The sequence below is a fragment of the Apteryx rowi genome, unplaced genomic scaffold (genome assembly GCF_003343035.1).
Source record: "Apteryx rowi isolate R43461 unplaced genomic scaffold, aptRow1 scaffold_494, whole genome shotgun sequence".
Taxonomy (NCBI): domain Eukaryota; kingdom Metazoa; phylum Chordata; class Aves; order Apterygiformes; family Apterygidae; genus Apteryx; species Apteryx rowi.
In genome coordinates, this window is record NW_020450754.1 from 335,813 (window position 1) to 361,820 (window position 26,008).

General features: G+C 51.1%; 1 protein-coding gene across 1 annotated transcript in view; it reads left to right on the plus strand.

Annotated features, from left to right (window-relative positions):
* Positions 1-23,677, plus strand: part of ABCA3 (ATP binding cassette subfamily A member 3) — a 46,099-nt gene extending 22,422 nt beyond the window's left edge. The window contains exons 9-31 of the mRNA XM_026079211.1: positions 466-639; positions 2,739-2,920; positions 4,395-4,541; positions 5,850-5,979; positions 6,945-7,099; positions 7,638-7,793; positions 8,004-8,214; positions 8,663-8,813; positions 10,109-10,207; positions 11,193-11,385; positions 12,294-12,597; positions 12,960-13,233; positions 14,215-14,419; positions 15,206-15,425; positions 15,661-15,819; positions 16,668-16,840; positions 17,312-17,446; positions 17,582-17,776; positions 18,875-19,062; positions 19,251-19,421; positions 19,743-19,930; positions 20,037-20,110; positions 21,067-23,677. Coding sequence (XP_025934996.1) covers positions 466-639; positions 2,739-2,920; positions 4,395-4,541; positions 5,850-5,979; positions 6,945-7,099; positions 7,638-7,793; positions 8,004-8,214; positions 8,663-8,813; positions 10,109-10,207; positions 11,193-11,385; positions 12,294-12,597; positions 12,960-13,233; positions 14,215-14,419; positions 15,206-15,425; positions 15,661-15,819; positions 16,668-16,840; positions 17,312-17,446; positions 17,582-17,776; positions 18,875-19,062; positions 19,251-19,421; positions 19,743-19,930; positions 20,037-20,110; positions 21,067-21,198 — 4,016 coding nt within the window. The 3' untranslated portion in view covers positions 21,199-23,677. The remainder of the gene's footprint in view (positions 1-465; positions 640-2,738; positions 2,921-4,394; positions 4,542-5,849; positions 5,980-6,944; positions 7,100-7,637; positions 7,794-8,003; positions 8,215-8,662; positions 8,814-10,108; positions 10,208-11,192; positions 11,386-12,293; positions 12,598-12,959; positions 13,234-14,214; positions 14,420-15,205; positions 15,426-15,660; positions 15,820-16,667; positions 16,841-17,311; positions 17,447-17,581; positions 17,777-18,874; positions 19,063-19,250; positions 19,422-19,742; positions 19,931-20,036; positions 20,111-21,066) is intronic.
* The last annotated feature ends 2,331 nt before the right edge of the window (positions 23,678-26,008 follow it).

The window sequence follows — 26,008 nt, forward strand, 5'->3', positions numbered from 1 at the left end:
CTCTGGTCCATCTTGCTCAAAGCAGGGCCAACTCCAAAGTTAGATGAGGCTGCTCAGGGTCTTGTGTGGGACAAATTGTCTTGATGCACAGGGCGGGATCCTTACTTCCCTCTTTGGCTGTGTTTTATATGTAGTGCTTGTGAAGGGAATATATATACTGTCACTTCCCAACCCAGATCAGCTAATCTTCAGGGCCTCATCTGGGTGTCCTGGGCCCCCGAGTGCTGTGCAGGAGTGCTCTGTGGTTTGAGGTGGGCTGGGTGCTTTAACAGCTGTCCTGTGTGGAGTCAGTATCCAGCCCTGCTCCTGCCTTGCTGTGTGACTTGGGCACATTGTAGCCTCCGCTCCCCTGTTACTGTTTGTACAAAAGACTTGAATCTCCATGGATGGAAAGCTGGCAAGAAATATTCAGCAGCATCACTGTGTGACAGATGTTTCCCTTCCCTTTTTYCTCTGTCCTTGCAGCAAACGTTGCAGCTGCTGCTGGTGGCTTCCTGTACTTTTTCTCCTACATCCCTTACTTCTTCATCTCACCCCGCTATGACCTGATGTCCCACAACCAGAAGCTGGCATCCTGCCTCATCTCCAATGTGGCCATGGCAATGGGGGCACAACTCATTGGCATGTTTGAAGGAAAAGGTGAGCAAGTGCCTCTTGTTCCTCATACCCGTTGCTGCCAGTCAGCAGAGGGAGGGAAATCAGCCTGGTGTTGTGCACAGTTTGCTGGAAGCTGAATGTTTTTGTCCAGTCCTTCGGCTCAGTCTGCCTCTTGGCCTCCCTTTCTCTGTGGTGGGTTGGAACTGGCTTATGTGCAGTCTGAAGGGCATAAAGAAGTCAGAGTCACTTTTCTGCTCTTAGCAAGAGCAGGAGAACTAACTGTTGAATGTTCTTGCAGGTCTTATCAGCTTTGCCCCTCCGAACCCTTGTGTCTGGCAGCTGTGAAACGGAATCTGGGCTGTACAAGATGCTGTAGTCAGTCACTTTGATTACAAAATTAATTCTGTTCTAAGGGATGGGAATTAATTGCATTCTCTCCTTTCCAAATTTTTTTTTAAATTTCCATGTTAATAAGAATTTGCTGTTGGTTCCAGTAGAGGCCATGTTTTTACGAAGTGCTGGAACTGAGTAGGAGGCTKCAGTGACAGATCTCACTAGAGAAGAGATTGTTTCTTCCCAAGGCATTTACAAAGAATGGGAAGGAAGAAGCCTGATGTTGTGTGCAAACAATGGGGCTGGGAGCCTAGAGATTTCAGTACAGTTCCTGTTGCATCTTTTCTCTCCATCTGTAAAACAGGGATTGTTCTAGGTTTGCTATGTTGCAGTCTCTTCCAGAGCCTCCATGTGTTTTTGTCCTCAAAACTTGAACGTTGTTATTTCATACATCTCCTCTAAAACTGGTAGGCTGTCTTCTGGGACACAGCATCTGTGCAAAGAAACATGATACATCTTCATTTCAGAAGGTGGCTATGGGGATTAAGTCAGCCCTGCATGAGGTGCATTGATACAGCATTAATGGAGATGCTGTAATCATTTAGATGTAGAATGGCTTGTGGGATAGCTAACAGACTAACAGCGAAGAGAGGGAAAGCAACACAGGAGCCCTCTGAGCTGCTTGGGTGCTGACACAAGTGATTTTATGGCTGGGAGGTCCAAAAGGGTTGCTGGGTTTGATTCTTTGATGTCTGCAAGGTGATTGAAACTCTTTGGGCAAATCTGTGCTACCACTTAAATGTTTGTCACTGGCTCTGGAGTTTCCCTTGCTGATATGGCTCAGTTTAGGTAAGTAGGTTCAGTGTAGGTAGGGTTGGCAAAGAGTTAAACATCATCCCAAATGACCAGTTATATCTGCATCCTCTGCATCTGCTCAGCTCCACTGAGCACTTCACAGAGCAGGAGAAGTGAAGCCCCTGCCCATCAGGTCCTGCAGTTGCGGAAGTGTGGCAGTGACCCCAGAGCTGATTAGCTGTACAAGGTTCTGTCCTCAGCACAGCCAGGATGGAGCAAGGAAGGTCCTGCAGTGATTCAGGTGTTTCATCCAAATGCTTTTGGGTCTTCACAAATTATGTTGCTGAGCTCATTGAGTGTTTGGGCCAAACAACTCWCTCTCTTCCGTGGAAGATGGAAGGGGTTGTAGTAACTCAGATAATGGGTAATGTGGTGCTCTGTGCAGTACAATGCAGAGATATCTGGGTTTGCATAGAATCAGCTTGTGTTCAGCAGATGTTGCTAGTTTTGATTCAGTTCCAGGCTTGCTGAACTGGGAACATTCAGTGTCTCCATCCCAGGTCAGGGTGTGCAGGGAAGGCTCATTAGCCTGGGCCCAGCGCCGTGCAAACGTGGAGGAGCGTTGTGGGTGTTGTGCAGTGTCCACATATGTAAAGCCATGCTGAATCTGATCTGGCAAATCTTAATGAGGTGTCCTCACCCTGTGCTCCATGGGTGAGACTCAGGATGCTCCTATATTTGTGCACAGTTAATACACAGCCTGGAGAGTCCACCCGCCAGTACCTGAGAAGTTACTGCATTTTTTGCATTAAAACATGTCAGCAGGCAGGGGGACGTGCAGTGTGGAGCCACGCATGTATTACATATTAGCACATTAGCTTCTCATTACCAAGCGGTGAATTAGGACAGGGAGATGTTATTTGACAGTCTTGGAGAACACGTGCTGCTATGCTTTATCCTTCCAGGGGTGAGTGCTCTCGACAGATGTAAACATTGTCCTCTGTGCATTTCAGGGATTGGCATTCAGTGGAGGGACCTCATGAAGCCAGTCAGCGTGGACGACAACTTTACCTTAGCACAAGTGCTGGGGATGCTGCTCCTGGACTCAGCTCTCTATGGCTTGGTGGCCTGGTATGTGGAGGCTGTCTTTCCAGGGGAGTACGGTGTGCCGCAGCCTTGGTACTTCCTCTTTACGGTGAGCACTGCTGCCCTACTTATGCATCCCTTCCAGCAGGGTTATAGAGGACTTGCTCAGTGACATTCTCTGCTTTTGTGCTATGCAGCAGGTGAGACTAAATTAACCCTGTGGCATCATCTGGCCTTTAAAATTGAGGGGCCTGCAGTACATACTCAGTAAAGGCTAATGCTGCCATATTTGCTACTGAATATGAAGTATATCTTGCGGGTCTTTCTGGCTTTAAATCATTGTCCTGACACTTCGTGGCTTGCATGGTGTTGTTAACAATGTCTCCATGTCCCAAATGAAGGCAACAGAGAGAAGCTACAAGTGAGAGGAGACCATATCCAGTCATTTAAAACTCTCCTGAGCACTGAGATCCAAGTGGGCCTAGGTAGTCTATGCCCTGCTCTCTCCGCTGTGAGGCATCACATGCTAGTGACAGGGTATGGGTTACAGTTCTAAAGCAAGCAAGTTTTCGCCCATCAGCTGAGCTGGTATCACTCTGCCAGCATGTTGCAATAGCCAAGCAAAATKTGTCATCTTCAGACAGTGTAATTTTGGTGGTTAATGTAACTCAGCTGATTGCTGATAATTCATTAAGCCACCTTTAATCATGTGAATGTATCCTTTGTTATTTGATTTGGAGGCTTTTCCTTCTCCTCTCTTAATTCCCTGTCCCAGTATGATTTCACTTCAGCATCTGACTCCATATTGTTAAACCAGTGTAGAGCTCTCTGCACAGCAGAAATACAGCTGTCTGCCAAAAGCTGTGGTGAGCTGCTAATTTCTGGGAGATGGCAGTAGCAATCTGATGCAACATACCCTAGTCCTGGCTTGTGGTGGACATAGTGAGCTGGACACGTCAGTGCTTTGGCACTCAGGTGCCCTGCATGCGGGAGTTGTTGAATTGTTGTTTCCACAGGGATTTAAAATCTTACCTATTCTTCTCAGAAGGGTTAAAAAAGGGTATAATTGCAGCTGCTGGACCTCAGGCCTTTTCCACTTAGAGTATGTCAAGGTGCTTTGGAAGCTGATTGTCTACTAGATCTGTTCCTCAGGCTCTTCTGGGCAGGGTGGTTCTGTCTGAGGAATTCTACTTCTCATTGAAATGCTAACCTTTTTTGTGGAGCTGAACACTGGGAAAACTGCCTCTATAATCATGGGCAATCATGCTGTAAGAGAGAACTAGCTAAAGGAAGTAGGCAGCAGGGCAAATGCAGAAACAGTTTCATCCTCCGGCTTACCTGCGCAGTAAAGATACACTGGTTAGCAACTGATAACCAAAGAGAAATGGTCTTGCAGAGCCCTGGGAGGTGTCTGCATGAGAGGAGGAGGGTGGCAGGAGGCTGGGGAAGAAGGGACAGTCTGCGTGCCCTGCACCTGAGTTTCTCTCTCTGCTTGCTCTCTCTCTCTGCTTGCTTGCTCTGCTCGCTTGCTCTGTGCACGTGCTTTCTCCACTCGCTCACTCTCTTGCTCTCTGCACTCTCAGCCCTCGTACTGGTGTGGGCGTCCTAGGACTGTCGTGGGAAAAGAGAAGGAGGAAGAGGAGGACCCTGAGAAGGCCCTGAAGAGCCAGTACATTGAGGAAGAGCCTGCTGACCTCGTGTCAGGAATCAAAATAAAGCACCTTTCCAAGGTACAGACTCCCCAGTGTGGCATTAATATTAGTGCTGCGACTTTTCCCGTGCTCTTCTCTCCCATTTCCCAGCATTATCCTAACATTAGAGCGGGCCTTGGTCATACTGTTTCTGCAAGCAGTAACCAGGTGCAATGACTAAGGGGAACAGAACTTAAATCTTTTCCTACTATAAGCTGTTGAGCGATCTCACAGCACCCTGGACTTGCAGGAAACTGTGATGCCCTGCTCTGGAAAGCAGTGGATGTAGGAGGAGAAAGGCAGGGCTCCTGGTGTGTTTGGGGCCAAAATCCCCCACCTTATAGTGCCAGCGCATGGGATTTCAGGCAAAGTAGCCTCGTGCTTCCACCCACCTACAGCAGACTTGCAGGCAATGTGCCTAGTGCTGTGTTTGTGATCCACTTGATACTAGCCCTCCCTTGCTACAGTACTGCCTTAGTTACCCATGCTAAAGTCCCAGTTCTGACTTTTCTTTTTGATCACCCCTCTTCCTAAATTGTCTTTGCCCACTGTGGGCACATGGTGCTCCCTCACTTCATAGGAAGTAGGATCACCCTGCTCCTGGATTCTCCCTGCCCTGGAGGGCAGCTGATTCAAGGAGCTGACAGGCACACATCTCCTGGTGTCCAGCACCCTGCACAGTGTGTGCAATCTGTCCTACACATGGTAAATACAAGATCTGGGCCTTTGAACAAAGGTGTGTGCTTTTATTTCTGGCCTTTTGCTCCTGGGCTACCCAGGAGACTGGAAACGCTAGGAAGGAAAAGAAATGGACCCATGTTGCTCCACAGAGGGACCCTGTGGCATGTGAAAGACTGGAGAGAGGGGTGTCTCTGGCTTCTCTGGCTGTTGGAAAAGGCTTCATTTTGGTGTGGCAGGCAGCCTTATGATGTGTAAACTCATAGGATGAGGCAGGACTGTTTAATGCTGTTGTTGCCAGGCCAGCTGGTCCTATGCTTGCCCACAGAGCAATGTGGGCACCCGTTGCATCCTGGATGTTGTTTTTTTAACTCCTGCCTACAGGCAGCTTCCACATGATTAAACTGCCATCTTCACCCTGAAGTGTGTTGCTTGGCTGTTGTAATGTAGGTAAGGTTCTTCTCCATAGCTAGCTGCACTTCAGTTTTCAGCTGAAGTAATAGGTACTTGCAGGTGCCGTGACATCTGCTTTTAATCTGTTGGATACTGGTGTCTAATGCCAGCCCCCTGTGAGCATCAAAGGACTTGATTGCCCAGTGGAATGGAGCAGGCAGATCTGAAAGCACTTGCCTTGAAGGGGATATCAACTTGTTAACATGATCTTGACAGATTTTCAAAGTGGGAAACAAGATGAAAGAGGCAGTCAAGGACTTAACAGTGAACATGTACGAAGGGCAGATCACTGTCCTGTTGGGACACAACGGTGCTGGGAAGACCACTACTCTGTCTATGCTCACAGGTAAGAGCTACGTCCTGTCTTGGGGCTGGCACGTGACAGGAGGGGAATCACCTAGAAGCATGCTAGGCCCTTGCAGTATGACAGGACAGGTGGCTCTCCTGGCGAAAGGGAGCTAATCTCTCCCCTTTAAAACAAGTGAAGCTGTACCTGTTCTCTGAGGTTGGGAAGGGGTTTTTGCTCTTCCCCAAAGCACCATCAGTTTACTGAGCTGTTAACCAAGGGTGCCTTGGTATTGAGGAGCATGTTGCTGCTTGGGGAGAGCTGGGGGTCCATGCTTAACCCTTTGTGAGAGTAGGATCAACCAGGGGGTATGATCTGTGAGGGAGATCAGACTGCTTGRTCCAGAGGCCTGAAGCAGGATGCAGTCTTTAAGTATGTCTAAGAACCCTGAAAAGAGGAAGGATTAGCTCTAAGATGAGTTGCTGTGTGCTTTATTGTGATAGGGGAGGGCACAGGTCAAGATTTGGTCTTCATGCATTCCTGAGCTGTTTAGTTCAAGGCAGTCCTGTTTGAGCACAGTGGATGGACTTAGATGGCTTTTGATGGTCCTTTCTGCCCTGTTTCCTGTCATTCTGTGCTGCTTCTGCTAGCCCAGGGTACTCACAAGATCATCCCTGGATGGCAGCGTGGCTCTGGGCTAGCATCAGGTGAATCTCTGCCATGTTGAGAGCCAGGGTTTGTCTGCCCAGCTCACTCCTTGCCTGCCCAGTCTGGCAGCAGTTCCAGGTCCATCTCCCATTTGTGAAGGGCATTCAGTCTACACTGGAGGAGGCAGGAGGGAGAAGCCCTCAGGCCCTGAATTCAGTGGCAAGAGACTGGTTTTCTCAGGCCTTTGGCAGAAACCTGTATTTGTGGGGGAATGGTTGGCCATGGCAGGGTCCTGGCTTTTCCTCCAGCTCTTTGTGGTGGCTGTGCAGGGTTATTCTCACCCCTGAGCTAAGGCTGTTGCGTGTTGCTCCTCTCAGGTCTATACTCTCCAACAAGTGGGCAAGCATACATCAATGGCTACGAGATCTCACAGGACATGGTTCTGATCCGACGGAGCCTGGGCTTGTGTCCCCAACATGATGTGCTCTTCGACAACATGACAGTGGAAGAGCACCTCTATTTCTACTCGGGGGTGAGCACAGAGTTTGAGTGCAGCCTCAGGTTTCATTTCAAGTCTTGTTGCTGTGTCTCACCTGTGCCTTTAACCTGAGTTAAAACAGCATCTGTTGTTGCTTTACAGTCAGCCATGTGCTTCCTTGGGGCTGGGCTGGCAACGGAGGAGGCTGGGAAGAAGCTGTGAGAGTTCAGATTAGAAAGAACAGCCCTTTCTATTCCCTTCCTGTATCATCCTTAATGAGTTCCTTGTTCAGCTGGGCAGAGGAGTGGAGGGATCTGGAGCAGCATTGCTCCTGCAAGGGCTCTGTGCAGCAGAGCCTCCTTGTGTCGGGTGTGTGGCCAGGGGCCTTGTATAGGGAAGGGAGTCCCTCAGTTGGGCAGGAGTTAGTTTTTATATTCTTCTTTGCCTTCCTGACTAAATGCATAAAGGTGTGGAGAGAGGGAATGTGGGGGATTTTGTAGCACCCAGTTGCTGAGGAGGGGAGTAGGATGTTTGCCTGGGACATCGTTACCCCTGCAGATGGACTTGACCCTTCCTTCTTCTTGTCTGCCAGCTGAAAGGCTACCCACCTTCCAAGTGCCCTGAGGAGATCAACCACATACTGAGGATCCTGAACCTGGAGGACAAACGCCACTGTCTGGCAAAGGCGCTCTCCGGCGGCATGAAGCGCAAGCTCTCTATTGGCATTGCCCTCATTGGGGACTCCAAGGCGAGTAGTTGTGGTAGGGCTCAATTTGGACCCTTTTCCCCAGGAACAACATAGCAGAGTGCCAAGGCCTTTCTTCTCATGGCTGCTTGGGTAGCTGCTCCCCCAAAGAGGATCATTACATGCATGTTGGGAACTCAAGGTTCCCTCTGGGCTGCTACTGCTATGCATCTCCCAGCCCCTTCTCAACCAGTGCCCATCTCCTATGTGCAGGTGGTGATGTTGGATGAGCCAACATCGGGGATGGACCCAGCCTCCCGCAGGGCCATGTGGGACCTCCTGCAGCAGCAAAGGAGCAACCGTACCATCCTGCTGACCACCCACTTCATGGACGAAGCTGACCTGCTGGGGGACCGCATAGCTATCATGGCCAAGGGCGAGCTGCAGTGCTGTGGCTCCTCTCTCTTCCTCAAGCGTAAATATGGTAAGGGAGGAGCAGACAGGTCATGCCAGAGCAAGGAGGAAGGCCCCAGACCATCTGATGGGAGTGCCTGTCTTCCTCTTGTCGTGGAGTAGTATGAGGGGGGGATATAGGGCAGGGAAGGAGACCCACTACTCTGTCTGTTCACCGCTTCCTCTCCTTGATGCTGTTCTGCCTTCTTTCAGAGATCCATACCCACACTCTCTCCTCACAGCCATGTAGCTAACCTCTCAGAGATGACTGATGCCAAGAAGGCCTTGTTTCTTGGCTTGCCTTCAGCCCTTCCCACTAGCTTTTGCATCATGTGTACAGCTCAGGCACAGCCAGCAAGGCCCTGTGATGCCTTACCAGCCTCTGTCTTCTGCTGTCTGCCCCAGCACTGAAGGTTCAGGTTTGGCCCAGATTAGGCTGGTATTTACACTTTTCTCCCTTCTCTTGYGGGTCTGCCCAGGGGCAGGATATCACATGGTGATGGTGAAAGAGCCGTATTGTAGCCTGGGGGAGATCTCCCGCCTCATCTGTCAGTACGTGCCCAACGCCACCATGGAGAGCAATGCCGGGGCAGAGCTGTCCTTCATCCTGCCCAAAGAGAGCACGCACAGGTAACGACATCGTGTCCTGCTTCCCCTCACTGAGTGGTTCCCATCATCTGCACACAGTAGGGACCCAAGCTGTGGCAGTCACAGGCTTGCTGGAAATGAGAGCTGCTCTCTGTGTCTTCTGGGAAGGCACAGGAGGAAGTGTGACCCAGTGGTTAAAGTGCTTGTCTTGGAGACCTGGGTTAAGTTCCTCCTTTCACCAGTCTTCCTCTCTGTCTGCTGGCATGTTGCTCTGATGTCTCCGTGCTTACCATGTGCCTGTGTAGCAGCTAAGTGGGAGCACTGATCGTTGATAGCTGCTAGCTGTTATGGTGTGGAGGGTAGACCATGTAAGCAAACAAGGCAAGTTAGTTTGGCTCCAAAATCAAAGCCCTTTGTTTCCTCCACCAAAAAGGAAGGACTGGCTTGGAGGTATTATCTGATGGTCGGAGTACACAGTAAGAGCCAAGTGACAACCCCTTGAAAGTCTGTCATGTTCACTCAGCCTCTTAGCGTTTAGCTGCCAATTGGAAAACCCATTTCCTTGAAGGGGCTGCAAGCATCAGAGGAAGGAGTCCTTGGAGGGAAGGTCTGTGTTGCCACCAAAGCAGAGATCAGGGCTTTCACAGCTCCAGAGGGGCAGGGGCATAGAGCTGCAGCGTTACCTTCCTGTTCACTGGCCTGCCCAGCTGTGTTCCTGTTCTCCTCCATGCAGATATACATCCTACCTAGGGCTGCAGGAGCTAGCAGTCTGTTGAAGAGGTGCTAGAGTCTGGTAGCAGAGATGTCCCACTGACACCTAGGTGTGCGCCTGATTTACAAGGCAGTGAGAGAGATGTTTGGAAGCCCTTCAGTGCAACTGGGATCTGGGCCAAAGCCTTCACACAGGGCCCTGGGAGGCTGAGAGCATCAGGTCTCTGGACAGTGGTGCAATATGAATAGCTGAGGCTCCCTGTGGCAAGAAAGAGTACCAGAAGATGGAGCCTGAAAGCTGCTTTGTGGGGAGAATATTGCTCTGAGCACTGCAGGCAGCTCTGGAGCTGGTTGCAGGATTCAGGCCAGCTGCAGGATTGTTTCCTAGAGTGTCTTAACCTCTGAGTACCCTCTCTCATCCTCTATCCATCCCTGGCCGTGCTGAAATCCAAGGCCTGGGGATTCAGGGCACTCTGTTCTGGAGCTTCGTCTGCCATCCATTAAATGCAGGGGACACCATCTTTCTGGCACCCCAAAATAGACAAGAGCTCTGCCCGATGGAGCTAGCCTTTGATGCCAGAAGAAGGGATAAGTGGCAGCATCCAACACCTCACCTCTCCTTGCAGGTTTGAGGCTCTCTTCACTGAACTGGAGCAGAAGCAGGAAGAACTGGGCATTGCCAGCTATGGTGCCTCTGTCACCACCATGGAGGAAGTCTTTCTGAGGTAAGAAGCCAGAGGACAGGGAGGGAGGCTGAGCTCCCCCTGGAAGGGCTGAACAGCAGCAGAAAACTCGTTTGTAGCCCGACTCACAGGAAGTGGAGTGCTTGCATGTGGCAGGAAAGCATCTCAGTCTGAATCCCTGAGCCCCCCAGTGTGTTCAGCTCTCCTGGGAGCTGTGGTCAAGGTCCCTTTAGGGCTGACTCTGGAGTGGGACCTGGGCCTCCCTGCAGCACAGTAACATGTGCTGTAAATGGACCCAAGTGCCTTAGTCCTCTCCTGCAAAAGCTTTCCAGACGGTAACAGACCTGAGATCAGAACAGCCTTGAGGGCAGGGGTGGGTCCTGACTCTGTGTTTGACACCACGAGCTCTTTAGGCTCTGCTGTGGAAACCACTGAGCCTTGCCTCGGTGTATGAGTCACAGATACCCCTTGCAGCCCCACCAGCACAGGTGCCTCCTGGCCTTTTTCCCTGCCATTCATGTGTGCTTTCGCCCTCTAACATGAATTAACAACGTTGACACAGTCCCTGTGTACTTCAGCAGCAGTGATGTCTGACACATCCCAAGCAGGGACTCTCTCTGGGTTGGAAAGGCCAAGTCCAAATGTCAGTGTGAAGTTGCACAAAGCCATTTTTTATCTTTTTCCTGCTAAAAAAAAAGCCCTTGAGCTTTAACAATTGGGGGGGGGAGGGGGGAGAAGGAAAAAAAAAAAGAGCTGCATCTGTGGAAGAAGCTTTATACAGGCARTGCCTTTTTCCCACAAGCCTTTCCAAAGTGCTGATTTTGTTTCTAAATGACCAGACTAGGAAGAAAAAGCTGGCTGAGGTAGAGAAGGAAGGTTGGAAGAGTCAGCCTGACACAGACAGGTTGCTCTAGGGCTCTCTGAGGCACGTGCGGATTTTGTCTCTGGGGTTTGGCTTCTCTAGCTCAGAACAGCTCGATCCTGTCCAGGTTTGCGGTCCACCATCTGCTTTCCCTTCTGGTGGCAGGGTTGGGAAGCTGGTGGATTCCAGCATGGATATCCAGGCTATCCAGCTCCCTGCTCTCCAGTACCAGCATGAGAGACGCTCCAATGACTGGGCCATGGATGACTCCAGCAGCCTGAGTGGAATGACAGATATGACGGATGACAGCGGGGCGCTCATTACAGAGGACTGCTCCAGTATCAAACTTAACACAGGGGTGAGYGCTGGGGGATACCAGTGCACAGGGAACAGGGAAGAGCACATCTGAAAGGGATCTCCGCAGCAGGGGAGCTACAAGATGGAGTTTGCCCTGTGCAAGTCTCACTGCATATTATTTGTAGGTTATTGAGGGAGAAGTGGAATCTGCATCTTAAGTGCAAATTATTTTTAGAGTCAGTTGGGATTGGTTGCTGGGGTTGGTCACTGCCATCCTCTTACATGTTATTCTTGAGTTCTAAAGAGGTGCTGCCTTTTGAAGATGTACAAGTGGTCTAAAGTGTTTTACACCTGCTGTTGTTACATAACTTGGGATTTCCAGTGAGGAGATGAGGAAAAAAAATCTTCCTCATTTTGCTGAACTTGCATTTCTCATCTGGGACAGCCCTGCATGGCCAGCTGGCTGACACATCTGTGATAAATTTCCCTCTGCTTTGCAAGGGCATGCCTCAAAGAAGCAAAGAAAGGTGTTCATGGGTTTAAAAAGCAAAGAAGTCCTTACATGGGCTTGGCTGGGAGCTCCTGGACTTCACAGCCCAGTTGCTGTAACAGAGAGCCTTGCTGCAATAATCCTATTTGTGTTCCTCAAATGCTGAGAAGGGGGACTTAGGTAGAGGTCATGTCTGAAGCTGCTTTTAGATCCCCAAGTAAGTGTCCATTTGGAAAGCCGTGTGTTTTGAACTACTGACCTCCTGCTCTGAAGTCAAGTGCTACCCTGTTAATCCCTTTAGGGGCTTTTCTGGAAAGCAGGCTGTCATGTGAGCTTGTGGGCTAAACGCAGGGAGGACAGAGGGGTCAGGGAGTTGGCCTTTGGGCTCATTCCCTCCAGAAACTTCTTGGGCGTGGGGCTGGTGGGGTTGTCTGCAGCTAGTAGGACTTGAGCCTGACCTCTGACTTCTCCCGTCCCAGTTCTACCTCTGCTGCCAGCAGTTCTACGCCATGTTCATGAAGCGAGCCATGTACAGCTGGCGCAACTGGAAGATGGTGGCAGCACAGTTCCTTGTGCCTCTGATTTTCACTGCCTTTGCCCTCATCGTTGCCAAGACCTTCCCAGGACCCAGGGACTCCTCCCTGCTGAGGCTGATGCTGGAGCCCTACGGCCAGACTATTGTGCCTTTCTCTGTCTCAGCTACCTCAGGTCTGTCGCAGAGGTTAGCGGAGCAGTATGTGGAGCTGCTGGATGCCCAGCACCAGTCGCCACTGGAGGTGCTAGGTGAGGGTTCGTGGAGCACACGTGGAGCAGGTGGTGCCTGGGGGTGTGTACAAGAGCCACAGGCTTTTCCTGCCAGGGCTGGGGGTATGAGAATGCTTGCAGGGAGGCTTAGATCCCAGCTGCAGTGTATCCAACATAACCTGTTCTATCCTCTTCCTGTACAGGGTGTCCTGCAATTGGCTCCTGCCCTTCCTCGCCCCAAGCAGGGCTATGTTCTTTATAACCCTGTGTTTGTGGCCATCGTTAGGGCTAGAGTGAGCTACCCAGAGCTGGGGCTGCTCACAATCCTTCTGCAGTTGGCCCTGGGTGTCAGCTCTTTATTTGCTAGAGTCTGCTTGTAACAGCAGAGTGGTGTTTGACAGGTGGCCTGGAGGAGTACCTCATCTCAAGAGCATCCGAGGAGGGGGGAGCCTTCAATGAACACTACATTGCAGCTGCCTCTTTCGAGGGAGTCGGAAACCGCACAGTGGTCACCGCACTGTTCAACAACCAGGCATACCACTCCCCTGCCACTGCCCTCATGCTGGCTGACAACGCTGTCTTCAGGGTGCTGGCAGGCCCCAACGCATCCATCACAGTCACCAACTACCCTCAGCCCCGCAACATCACTGAGAAGGCCAAGGACCAGCTCATGGAGTATGTCTGATCGCACAACACTTCTTTCCTGCTAGGGCTCACAACTTCCATTGGCACAAACTGGCTCGGTTGTACTAACGTCAGTGGAGAAGCCAGCCTGGAGTTTCTCAGACCTAAATGTAGCTGTGGTTGCACTTAAGAGGTCAGGAGAGCAAGGCTGTGTAGCTGACTGACCTGCCTGAGCCTGGCAGTCACTTAACCCAATGCAGGTATCTCACTGGTTGAGTATTTCCCTTTAGATACAGCCTGTCGTTAGGGATTTTTTTCCCCATGGATGCTCAGTGCCCATTTCTTCACCTGGGATCAGAGGGAGCTGTGCAGCTGTACATTTCAGGAGATCCTGCATCCAGGGTCTCTGAATCTCACCTGTACAAGAGGGGTCATGTGTGTGACCTTGCAAAGACAGGGTGAAGATTTGTAGTGTGCTAGGAGGGCTGTACTTGGGAGACTTACTGAGATATGCTTTTATTTTGGGGCATTTCTTGTGCATGGTGGTTTGATGGGTGAGTGTAGTCTTCACAAGAGCTGAGCATGATGGAGGCAGAGCTGTTCTGACCTTGCTTGCTCTCCTCATGCAGTGCTGGCTCCTCTTCCTGTCCTCACATTTCCCCAGTGCTGAACCACCCAGGCAGTGGTACGGCATCGTATAATGTCGGGTTAATGCCCCAGGCTCAGTGTTGCGAGGAAGAAGTACCAGGGGAACGTAGGGTACTGGTAGCTCTTGCTGAAGTTGTTGGGACCTGCCAGTGCCCATCATTGCTCAATGTTCAGCCTCTGACACAGATTCATGACTAGGAAGGATGGCAGGGTGCTGTCTGTAGCTGCCCAGAGGGTTGGGGCCTCAAGTTGGAGGGAACCCAGATGGGGCTGGCGTCAACACCTATTCCTGAAACATGGCATAGGTGTGTTGTCCCCGTGTAGCCTCAGCGTTGGTCTGTTGGGCTCTCCCTGTTTTAACCAGCCGTACTGCTCTCCCCTCAGAGGCCAGACTGGGTTCGCCATTGCCATCAACTTGCTCTATGGCATGGCTTCGCTCGCCAGCACCTTCGCACTCCTACTGGTCAGTGAGCGGGCCATCAAAGCCAAGCATGTCCAGTTCGTCAGTGGAGTCTATGTGGTCAACTTCTGGCTTTCTGCCCTGCTCTGGGACATCATCAACTTCCTCATTCCTTGTGCTCTGATGCTGGTAAGTCACCAGTAACACCTTCCTGTCATACCCTCTACAAGGTCCCTGCCATCACCATGAAACCCCTGTTGCTGATGGAAGATCGCTGGGGACTCCCAGACCGTCACTGGGCACTCTGCATAGCGGGGCTCCCAGACCAGCTCTGTCATGTAGCCAAGAGAAGTTTTGACTCCTTCAGTGCTCTCCACGTTTCCTTTGCCTCTGCCTTTCCTTGTGTCAACCTACGCAAGCTGCTTGAGCTGTTCAGTGCACCAAGCTTGGCCTCTGGGTGTTACTATATGGAGTGCCTGATCTTCTGGGAGAGCTGGGATGTTTGCGGATGGAGGGATTTGTGTGGGTGGAGGGAAAAGGATGAGACCACCTGGCTCTGGCACTGTCTCAGTTAATACGAAGGATCAGCAAGAAAGCTGCCCCTTGTTCCTGCTGGGAGCTGGGCTGTAGGCAGAGCTGTCCAGTTTCCCTACCAGTAAGGGTCAATTGTCTGCAGCCTCTAGGCCTGAACATTTTGAGGTGGGCAGTAGCACTAGAACATCCCAAGTACGTGGGAGCCTGGCGAGAAAATTCSCAGGGATCAGATTTGCCCTTTTGCATCCTAATCTGCAGGAGCTTCCCATGGAGACAGGTATAGGCTACTGGTGTTGCCAGTGGGAACCCTTGGTGATGGCATCTCCAGGCCGGCATAGTGCTACTATTATGTTTCTTGCTGCCTAAGCTGTTCAGGCAAGATGGTATCATTTGCGGTCAAGACTAACAAACATGCGCTCTCCTCACATTGCTGTGCCCCAGGTGATATTCCAGGCCTTTGATGTGCAAGCCTTCACTCAAGACAGCCACCTCGTTGATGTGATGCTGATCTTCCTCCTTTATGGCTGGGCCATTATCCCCCTCATGTACCTCCTCAGCTTCTTCTTCTCAGTAGCAGCCACAGCCTACACACGTCTCACCATATTCAACATCCTCTCGGGCACGGCCACCTTCCTTGCAGTCACCATCATGAGCATTCCAGGTGAGTCCTCTTTCCTCCATGCATGCCCAGCACTGCATCCTCCCTTCACCAAAAAGATCCAGCCTGGGGCTGTCCCCACACCCAGAGCTGGCAAAAAACCCCCATGACAGCCCATCCTCACCGACTTAGCATGACAGAATTTGCTCAGATTCTCCTTCTGAATGTTGATGTATCAAGATCTTTCTCTAAAAACAGCTAAATCTGATCTGTTGATCCTCATATGCTCCTTTTTCAGAACTGGGCTTGGTGGACCTCTCCAGAACCCTGGATGAAGTCTTTCTCATCTTACCCAATTATTGCTTGGGCCAATGCATCAGTGACTTCTACCAGAACTATGAGTTCATTCAGTTTTGCACCTCCTCTGTTGAAGCGATGTTCATCTGCAAGGCATTCAGTGAGTTTGTTTGTCCTTGCCTGCCCATGCTGGCCATTCCACTGCATCCACAGCCTTGCTGTGGGGTGTCTGTGTGGGGTGAATGGTGAGGCTGGGCAGCTGTGGCAGAAGCATTGCTGGGGGAATTTGGAGTGGCTGACCTGAGTCCAAAACAGCTACAGGTTTGGTTGTGCAACTGTGGTGCTGTGCTTGAGAAGAACTAGTGCACGCTGGAAGGGTGGATGAGCTTTGCTTTGTATTTTTCTCTGGAGCAGCTGGACGAGCAGGACTGGGTTTTGGGGTAGAGGGAGGGCTAAAATCCCCGACAGCATCTTGATCTCTCATGTGTGAGTGCCTGTGTCCCCAGCCAGGACTCAGACACGAGATGCCCATCTTGGGAAATGGGATGCTCCAGTACCATGGAGCCTCCAGCCCAGCCTGGGCAGTAGCTTCAGGTACCATTTTAAAGCAAAAACTGAGCAGCATTTGAGGCTAACGGAGGGATCCTGTTAAGGAACATTTTTCTTGCTAACAATTTGGAGGGAAATGTGGCCTTGGGAAAATTTCATAGACCAGTGAAGAAATAGCAGTTGTAATCTGGGTCACAAATCCTGAAAGAATGAATTGATCTCCTCTGTGTATCTCCACTGGGCATCTTTTGACAGTGCCAGATCCCCTCCGGGGCCTGAATCCTCTTGTGGGAGGGGCTGGAAGGAGCTGGGTGCAGGGATCTCAGGGCTTGAGCAGTGTGRGCTGGGATGCAGATGAAACTGGCAAAGCTATGGGCACCCAGTTCTCTCTGGAGCATATTTGCCCTTCCCCAGAGTGTGGATTGATCCAAATTTGATTTTATTCCACCCCTGCTCCAGATATCAGTTGTCAGATGAACTACTTTTCCTGGGAGACGCCTGGGATTGGACGATACCTGACATCCTTGACCATCCAGGGCTTCTCCTTCCTCTTCCTCCTTTTCCTCATTGAGACAAACCTTCTCTGGAGAATAAGAACTTTGGTCTGTGGCATCTGCAGGCGGCGAAAATGGGTGAGCTGAAGCATATGGCAGGGAGAAGTAGGCACCCTCATGTCAGGTCCAGGGGTCACTGTGAACCGAAGACAGGCCCATGTCACTTGTTCAGATCCTATCCAAATTCCTAAGGTCCGTGGAGTCATTAAGATCCAGTGGTCAGGGCTCCAGTTCCCTCTTCTCCCTCTGTTCAGGACTCCGCACAGAAAGTATCGCTTGGCTAGGAGCAACTACAGCTCCCAAACCCCGTAGACTATGTGCCTTTTGACTTAAATCTTCTTCCTGGGAGAGCACCCATTGAGCATGTTGCTTAGAAGGGCAGGTCCTTTGAGCAAGTGGGGTGGAAAGTGGAGTGGGACATCCCTYGAGGTAGTTGACTGAAGGAGTGTATCCCTCATGGGCTGGGAGGACTTGCCCCAGGTCAGTCTGGAGGAACCTGTTTGTCCCACAGCAGCAAGGTAGCAAAGAGTCATTTTCTCTGTATTTCAGGTTACACTCCTGAACAGGGTGCCTGTGCTGCCAGAAGACCGGGATGTAGCAGATGAGAGGAAAAAGGTTTTGGAGTCACCACCAGAGCTGCTGTCGTCACTGAGCAGCCCCCTGGTCATCAAAGAGCTCACTAAGGTGAGGAGAGAGCGTGGATCTTCCTGGGCAACCTGCTCTGAGCAGACTCATGGTCCTCACAGAGTTTGCCTTGCTGTGGTGCTGGGAGTTTGGCATGTCCTGTGATGGCACAGCTTGTTCTTTGCTCTCCGCCAGGTCTATGACAGCCGGGAGTCCCTGCTGGCAGTGGACAGGATCTCCTTGGCAGTCAGCAAAGGTGAATGCTTTGGCCTTCTTGGCTTCAATGGAGCGGGCAAAACCACCACCTTCAAGATGCTGACTGGAGATGAGAGCATCACATCAGGCGATGCGTATGTGGATGGCCACAGCATTCTGGCCAACATCAAAAAGGTACTGAAGGCTGCAGGGATGGAGGGTGAAGTAACAAGCAGTCCTGCTTTTTGCTGTGCTGTCCAGTGTGTGTCACCTTGCCAGTGCCTCTAAGGAGGGCATGGTTGCAATTGTTAGTGGTGGATGTAATATTCCCGGGATGTTGTGTTCTTGTCTGACCCAGCTCTCCTGTTAATCTGGTCATCTGGAAGCAATCTCCCCTCCACTGGGATGGCAGATAAGAAATGAATGGAAGTCAAACCTTGGAAGGGTGACAAACCCTTCTTCAAAAGGGTTTARCTTAGTGATTGGGCATGTGAGTTAGATCTTACTGTCAGATGACAATCTCTCTAAAATAGGCAGGTAAAATATTTCTAGGCCCCTGCTAGAGCTCTCCTTGCTGCGAATCACCCATTCCCTTTGGCAAAGCAAGAGATGAGTCACAAACTGAACACTTCAAAGCATAGGTCAGTTTTGTAGTTCAATCCCTAGATATGTCTAACTGTGTCAGTCCTATGCAATGTCAGGCATTGAGAACAGAGAGAAGAACTGCCTGAAAGTATGATCCTGTTAACTTCCTTCCTTGGGACTCTACCTTCTATCGGGCTCTTGTCTCCAGAGGAAACCAGGATATGGGAAAGGTACAGGCAGCAGGGTAAGGGCTCAGTAGCGCCAGTCTCTCCCAGACAAGCTTACTGAAGGACTGCTTTCTTCTTCCACTTACTAAGTGGCACAGGGTCTCCAGTGCTTTGTTTCTCCTGAAAGCCTGGGCCACCTGAAGTGACCCCTCACAGCAAGGAATCAATTTGGGTAGCAAAGCRCAAGAAGTGCATGAGACCATAAGTTGCCTTCCAGTTGCCTTCCCCAGCTGCACTGCGTGTATCCATCCCCTGCCCCTACTTGCTGCTCCAGCAACTGGAAAAAATCCCTCTCATTTTGAGTGCAGTTTCAGAGCTGTAGTTCAGTCCCTGTTACTTTGAGCGTATAACCTTGCACAGATGTGGAAAAACTCTGTGGCTGCTAAGGCGATTGCATGTACCCACCATCCTCCTAGTGTGGAGATCTCCTTGCAGAAACCTGCCTATGAGCTAATCCCCCTTGGATTCCTCTTGTCTCAAGGTTCAGCAGCGGATTGGCTACTGCCCACAGTTTGATGCCCTTCTGGACCACATGACGGGCCGCGAGACTCTGAGCATGTACGCCCGGCTGCGGGGCATCCCTGAGCGTTATATTGGCAGCTGTGTGGAGAACATGTTGAGAGGGCTGCTGTTGGAGCCCCATGCGGACAAGCTAGTGAGGACCTACAGGTGAGAGGATTATCCCAAACGTGCCCTTACATAGCCTCAGAGAGATGGGGTGTGTCTGGTAGGTACTGCATGTAATCATGCATAGCCATAGCGTCTGGTCTAAGGACYTGTCTACCCTTTGTCCTGCATGGCTTACCCTGTGCTCACTTCAGGCCTGTTTCTCTCCCCATTCCTGCTTCCTTCCATAGTGGTGGTAACAAGCGGAAGTTGAGTGCTGGCATTGCTCTCATCGGTGGCCCCCCTGTGATCTTCCTGGATGAGCCCTCTACTGGCATGGACCCTGTGGCCCGGCGTTTGCTCTGGGATGCAGTGACGCGGACGCGAGAGTGTGGCAAATCCATCATCTTCACCTCCCACAGGTGACAATTTCCTCACCAAGTCTTGGCCTGGGAGATTGAGAGCGGACAGGAGGGTGTTGAGGGCAAGGGGATGGGGCCCACCTACAGGGCCTGGGATGAGCTGTGCTGGTAGAGCCTGATGTGGATGGGCATAGCATGCAGCTGAGCAGCAGCTGGCTTTACCCAGATCTCCCTCCTTTGAGGCAGGAGAAAACCCAACAAGGAGAGATTCCACCTCCACCATATCCCCAGAAGCTTCTGCTGTTTCCCAGCCACATATGAGTAGACCTGGAACATCTCAGTGCTCCTGCTGTGCTGAACAAATCCTCTTCTGTCTTGTAGCATGGAAGAATGCGAGGCCTTGTGCACCCGACTGGCCATCATGGTGAATGGGCAGTTCAAATGCCTGGGCAGCCCCCAGCACCTGAAAAGCAAGTTCGGCAGCGGCTACACCCTGTTGGCCAAAACGCGGAGTGATGAGGAAGGCGAGCTGCTTGCCTTCAAGGCCTTTGTGGAGAAGACTTTCCCAGGTACCATGAGCTGCTGATCTGGTGCCCTCCACATGAGGGAAGGATGCCATTCATAGGCTTCAGCCAGTTTCCTAACACGGAGCCTCTTTCTGCTTGTCTCTCCCAGGTAGTGTCTTGAAACATGAGCACCAGGGCATGGTACATTATCACTTGACCAACAAGAACCTCAGCTGGGCGCAGGTAAGGGCATGCTGGAGCACATGCCAGTCYGACCCCACACTCTTCCCATTTGCAGAAGGAAGGTGTTGTTGGAGGGGCAGATGTTTTCCTGCCTGTTCATATGCTGTTTGTGCTGGGCTGAGCCAAGCTTCCCTTTCATGCTCAGCTCATCTTCCTTTTCCTCCAGAGTTGCTGTCTGTCTGAAATCCAGGTGATTTATAAAAAGGAAACATTAAAAAGTGGTTTTCTCCCTGACCACCTTCCACCTTCTGGCCCAAACAGGTCACTTGCATGTGTGATTAGTGAGAGAGCAGTTTGGGAGCGCTGTGCATGCTGAACCAGGACCACTRCTATCTCCAGCCTCTCAGAGCTGCCTGCCTTTTGACAGCTGCCCTCCACAGAGAAAGCAAAATCTCCATTGGGAACAAGCATTGCTTTTTGTGTTTGTTTGTTCTTCTCAAAATATTTCCTGAAAGCTCTGCAGCAGAAGGGTGGTGGAAGGGGTGTGTTTGGTAGTCCTATCCTTCCCACCCCTCATCTCCATGCCAGCAACATATCACTTGTTCCCATGAGCTAGCACAGGCAGCAGGTCTCTTGACACCAACCAGGACATCTGGAGTTTGAGCCTCTCTGCTTCCTGCTGCTGCCCTTTGCCCCGAGGAAGTGGCTTGCATCCTGGTTCTAGGTACCTTGGGCACCTCACACTGGCATCTGTGTTGTCCCATCCTGGGCAACAGCCCAGTAGGCCTTACAGGGGAACAGTGTTGCCTGTGCAGCTTGTGAATCTCACCATAAATTGAGTAAACCAGTTTGAGATTTGAATTCCCACTCTGAGGCATCTTGCTGCTATGGGCCATCATTTGGCAAAGGCTGGTGTTTGAGCTTCCTTAGCTTTTTCAGTCTCAACCTGTTGCAGTTCTCCTTATGTTGAAGCGAGTATCTTGCAATAACCAGAGCTGCTGTGCCATCCCTTACAGGTCTTTGGGGCATTGGAGAAAGCCAAAGAGAAGTATCACTTAGAAGACTATTCAGTTAGCCAGATATCCCTGGAGCAAGTCTTCATGAGTTTCACTCGCTTCCAGCACTACACAGAGGACCGAGGGAAATGAACCCACTGGTGCCCTTCTTCATGGACTGACCCTGCTGCCTATACATAGTATATATAGAGACAGTAATTTATATATCAGCGTGTGTCTTAAATAATGTATAAATGTAAGAAAAATTTCACCGGGGGAGGGAGAGGATGGAATCATACCTTCTGCTGTTGGGCTATGGGAATCACAAATAGTGTGTCTGTTGCGTGCCCGCTGCAGCGCACGCGTGTGTGTGTATGTGTGTGTGTATATGTGTGTGTGTGTGTGTGCCTGTGACACTTTCACTCTTAAACATTCATTCCCATCTACAGCAAAAAATGTCCAAAAAGCAGCGAGAAAGAATAGATGGATGGAGAAGGGCATTGTGGATTCTGCTCCATCCTCAAATCTTGGCATGCCTGTCAGCAGAATAGGACTGGGGTACTGTCAGGTTCCTCTTGCTGGTGCGGATGGTTGGAAGGCAGGCTGCTGCCCTGACGCCACGCGTGTTTCTCACATACCCATCATCCCAACCTGCGAAAAAACTCACGTGCATCAGGATGCTGCTTTATGGTCTTCACACGCATGTCAAATTATATTCTGTTAGGTGGTTTGCTTGTGATTTAACAGGATGCTGTTAAATAGCTTAGATCTAAAACGTTCACTGGGTTAATTAGGATGCATTGAGGTTTGCCCTCTTAGAAGCACTTCCAGTCTAGATGGAGGGGGCACRAAGGAACAGCCATGGTTTTCCCCCTACAGCAAATCTTCCGTCCATTCCTTTAGCAGCAGAAGGCGGGAGAAGGCTCTGTCTCCCTTTAACCTCATAGAAAAGATGTGCCCTCCTGCCTGCTTGGCTCTCGCTCAACTCTGCTGAGACTTGCTCCAGGCCTGCAGCTGTCAGCCACCATGTGGGGAGAGGACAAGACAGGCTGTTCTGCACAGAGGCTGTTAGTCACTGCTGCCTGGGGAATGTCTTTGAAGGGCCAGAAGGTACTCTAAACTCTCTAGTCATCAGGGCATTCATCTTTTGCTGGCTGTGACACCCAAAGTTCAGGTGTGTCCTTCAGGGGTCGCACCAGGCTTTCTCCTCCCTTTTCCCCCTGGGATGTACACAGCACATGTGGGTGTGCAGGGTGCTGGCTGGGGAAGGTTAGCTTTGCTCTGCTGGGAAAAGCTGTTCCTTCCCCTCTGGCATGGTACAAACCCTGCTGTCCAGAAGGGATGTGCCCCATTTCCCCACCCTACACTTTCATTTTCCCTGCCTGTGACATGGGTGCTGGACGGTGTCAGCACGGAGGGGGAGACCAGGCTCCCTGTGCACATTGCATAAAGGCATCTGCAAGGCACAGTTAGAATGAGCAGCCTGTGCTGAATTGTCTCCATCAGCAGTGCTGAACCTGATGTGTGCTGCCAACCCAGACTCCTGATGCCATGTCAAAAGGGAAATCTAAGAGCTCCTGTTCCTCCTGCTGGCGGGGGCCCAGCTGAGGGAGTTAAAACGTGCCCATGGATGGAGGCATACTTGTCTGTAGAGGCTGACAACAGCCCATGCTGTCCAAGGGAAGGCATGCTGCGCAGTGCCAGTCGCTGGCACTGGGTTTGCAGGGAGGATGTTCAATGCATAAATGCCCGGAGTTTGGCCTTTTGATAGAGCACATGAGGAATAAGACCATGGTCGTAGAGCTCAGTTTGAAGGCAGTGATGGTTTGGAGGTTTAGCGGGGTGTCTGAGGACTGTTTGGCTTGATGTTGCATCCATTAAAAGGTTTAGACACCCGCACAGCCCTGGATTGCGTTACACAACTGTTCCAGTTGGAGAACTCCAGRCCTGCATGAAAGGGTTTGAAGGACCAGTGATGCTCTGGCTGCATACGTTTTCTTGTCTGCTCTCTTCCCCTATGCCCAAGAGAGCTCCAGGCAGAGTATGCCCATCTTCCCCATGTCCCTCTCTTCACCCCCACATCCAGCTGCTCCCCGCAACAGGGAACAACTGAATTTGCTGCCATGGCTTTGCCCTGCTGTCAGGGAGTCTGCTCCCACCCAGGGCATGAGACCTGAATGCAGTGCCAAGGGTATTAGGCAGTCGGTCTGCCCAGGCCCTGTCCATGCAGAGCCAGAGGCAGCAAGAGCAGTTGGGATTTATTTTTGGCATTTCCCAGTGGTTGGGTTGCTTTTTATTTGTTTGTTTTATATATGTGTTGGTTCTTGTCTGTCTCTAACTAGTCCCTGTTTCACTTGTGGGCAGTCCCCTTCCGGCTGACTGCTCCGTGATCAATGCAGAGCTATTTGCACTATAGTAATACACACAATTGCACATACTAAATCAATTAATATTATGGGGAGGGGTGCTGATTCCCTTCTAGTGATTGCATTGTCAGGGGTTGGGTTATATTTTGGGTTGGGCTTTTTGTTTTGTTCCTGTAACTGAATCATTCTTTCCTGTTCCATTTTTCCCTTCCCCTAATGCTGATGTTTAAAATGGTCGTGCATCATGTTACTAAGAATTTCCCTTGATCTTAACTAAACGTGTTTTTATTAGTAAGCAGCCAGTTGGTGAATCGAATCCCTGGAACATCTCTGATCCTCTCATATGGGCTGATGCTGAGGATGTTCTTGCTGGGATCATCTCTGCACAAAGCAGAACCAGCTCCCCCTTTGCACTACACAGAACTATGGATGGGAACAGGGCTCCTCGGCAAGTTGCCAAGGGGCTTCCTGGGCTGCAAGACTTCTTTCCAATGACCCCATGCTCTGTTGCAGACAGATAGGGATGTCCSTTTAGGCAGGGGGGCCTCAGTGGGAGAATACCGGCATCAGGAAGGAGTGACCAACGTACTCTAATGCCACCTTGCCTGTCTGCCGGAGTGCCCTTTTGCCTCTCACCTTCACAGACTGCCCTGGCTGTGTGACTGCAGTTGGTTTCCCTCCCCAGGCAGAGTGCAGGGGCTGCAACAGCAGCTGTCAGTGCTGYGTGGGCAGGTGCAAGGGACCGGCCCCAGGTGCTTGTGCTTCGCAGGGTGTGTGTGGCCACCTTCCCACCCACAGGGCAGCCCCTGCTGGAGCTGCTGCCGTGGAAGATGGCRCTCAAAGCAAGGTTTGTGCTTTCTGTTCAATGGGTGCCTGGATCCACCGAGAGAGTTCCAGGACTTCCAGTAACATTTATTTGCACAGAGAGATAAGGCAAGACTTGGCAGAGCCTTCTGGTGCCTTGCCTCAAACAGGGGCAATGGCATGAAATCAGTAGTGTGTGTAGGGAGAAGAATGGCATGGAGGGGGGAGGAAAGGTATTGCAAAGTAGACTTACTAGAAGTAGGCTCTATCACGTGATGGTRCCACAAGTTAGCATTGCACTGGGCACAGTAGCAGCAGGAAGTACAGCAGGGCTTGAGCTGGAGTACAGGAAAGCATCATGCCTCTCAGGCAGAGGCCCTGTTGGGGTACTGGTGATCCCTAGGTAAGAGGCTAGCTCTGGCCACAATCTTGGGTCCTATGGCTGATTGCAGTTAGAGAGTGTAATCTCTGCAGTTGAAGTGGAAGCTGAAGCAGAAAGGATCTTAAAGGAGTAACAGCAAGGATGAAATCCATCTTCAGGCTCCCACTGACTGCTAGGCTGGGATCCTGCCATGGAGAGCAGCTTCACCACCCAGGCTCTAGGGCCTGGGTCTTCACCTGCAGCTCTTCAGGTTGTCTGCTCATAACTCACCCTCACTGCTGAAGCCACCACTCTGGGGCAAGGTTTCAATTGTTCTGGCCTAAACAAACTATAGAAGCAGCTTTTCTCTTCAGACCTTGTTTACACAGAGCTGTAATAACCCTGTCCTCTTGCAGAGGAAGCAGCCACAGGCTGTGCATGGTGCTACTCGTATTTTCTGTTATAGCAACATTTCCAAGTTGTACCAGGCCCAGGAAAAGTTTGAGGCAAGAGTTAAGACCACGTTTTAGAAGAGGCAAGAGAGCTCACATGCTGCCTGTGCCTGAGTATGAGCTCAGAGGCAATTCCTGGCTTGGACCCTCTGTCTGCAAGATGGGTGCTGCTGCTTGAGATGACAAACTCTGTCTAGCACTGCATCCCACAGTTCATGTGGTGTTTGGGGCAACTGGTAGCAGATCTCTTCATGAGGCTTCCTGGCCAAGTTACTAGCCTGTGCTAATGACAGCTGGTGGGCAGTGTTAGGGAAAGGCCAACTACTTGCTCTCGTGGCACGGTGCAGCCACCATCTCTGCAGCACAAGGTACTCCAGGGCTATCAATCAGCTTCAGTCAGCAGCAGAGCTATTGCCTCTTCCCACAGGTCCAACTGCAGCCCCTAACACCCTGGGTGCTGGTTTCCACCATGCTCCACTGCTCTGCCCCTGTAAGATTTTGGTTGGGTTTTGTGTTGGAGGGGTGGCGTGGCTGCTTTTGGAAATGCTCTTGCGTGGTGAGATGTGGCAGCTGGTGGTTGTGCGTGGCCAGGAAAGGCACCATGAGCCCTSGGGTGGACTGGCATGCCTGGTCTCCCCTGGCATGGTGCAGATGGCTACAGTGGGGATATTTATGCCATCATAGAAATAAACCAGATTTTTCCACTTGGTGTTTCCTGGCCTCCTTTGYGCTCAAAGAGCAGCTCTAGCCCCATCCCACTAGGCTTCCTTACTCTAATGGGTTTTGCCCTGCTTAGGTGTGTGCCAGGCCAGTCTGCTTGCTTCTTCGTCACTGGGGCCTGCGTGGGTGGAAGGGGGGGGGAGGGCATGCCACCAAAATCTGATGTGGAAGGAACTGAGTGGCCTGAGTCCAGTCTGGAAAAGCAAGGGGGGCTGGGGACCATTTTGTGTGCTGGATGCCTCTGTGGTCATTGGTGGGGC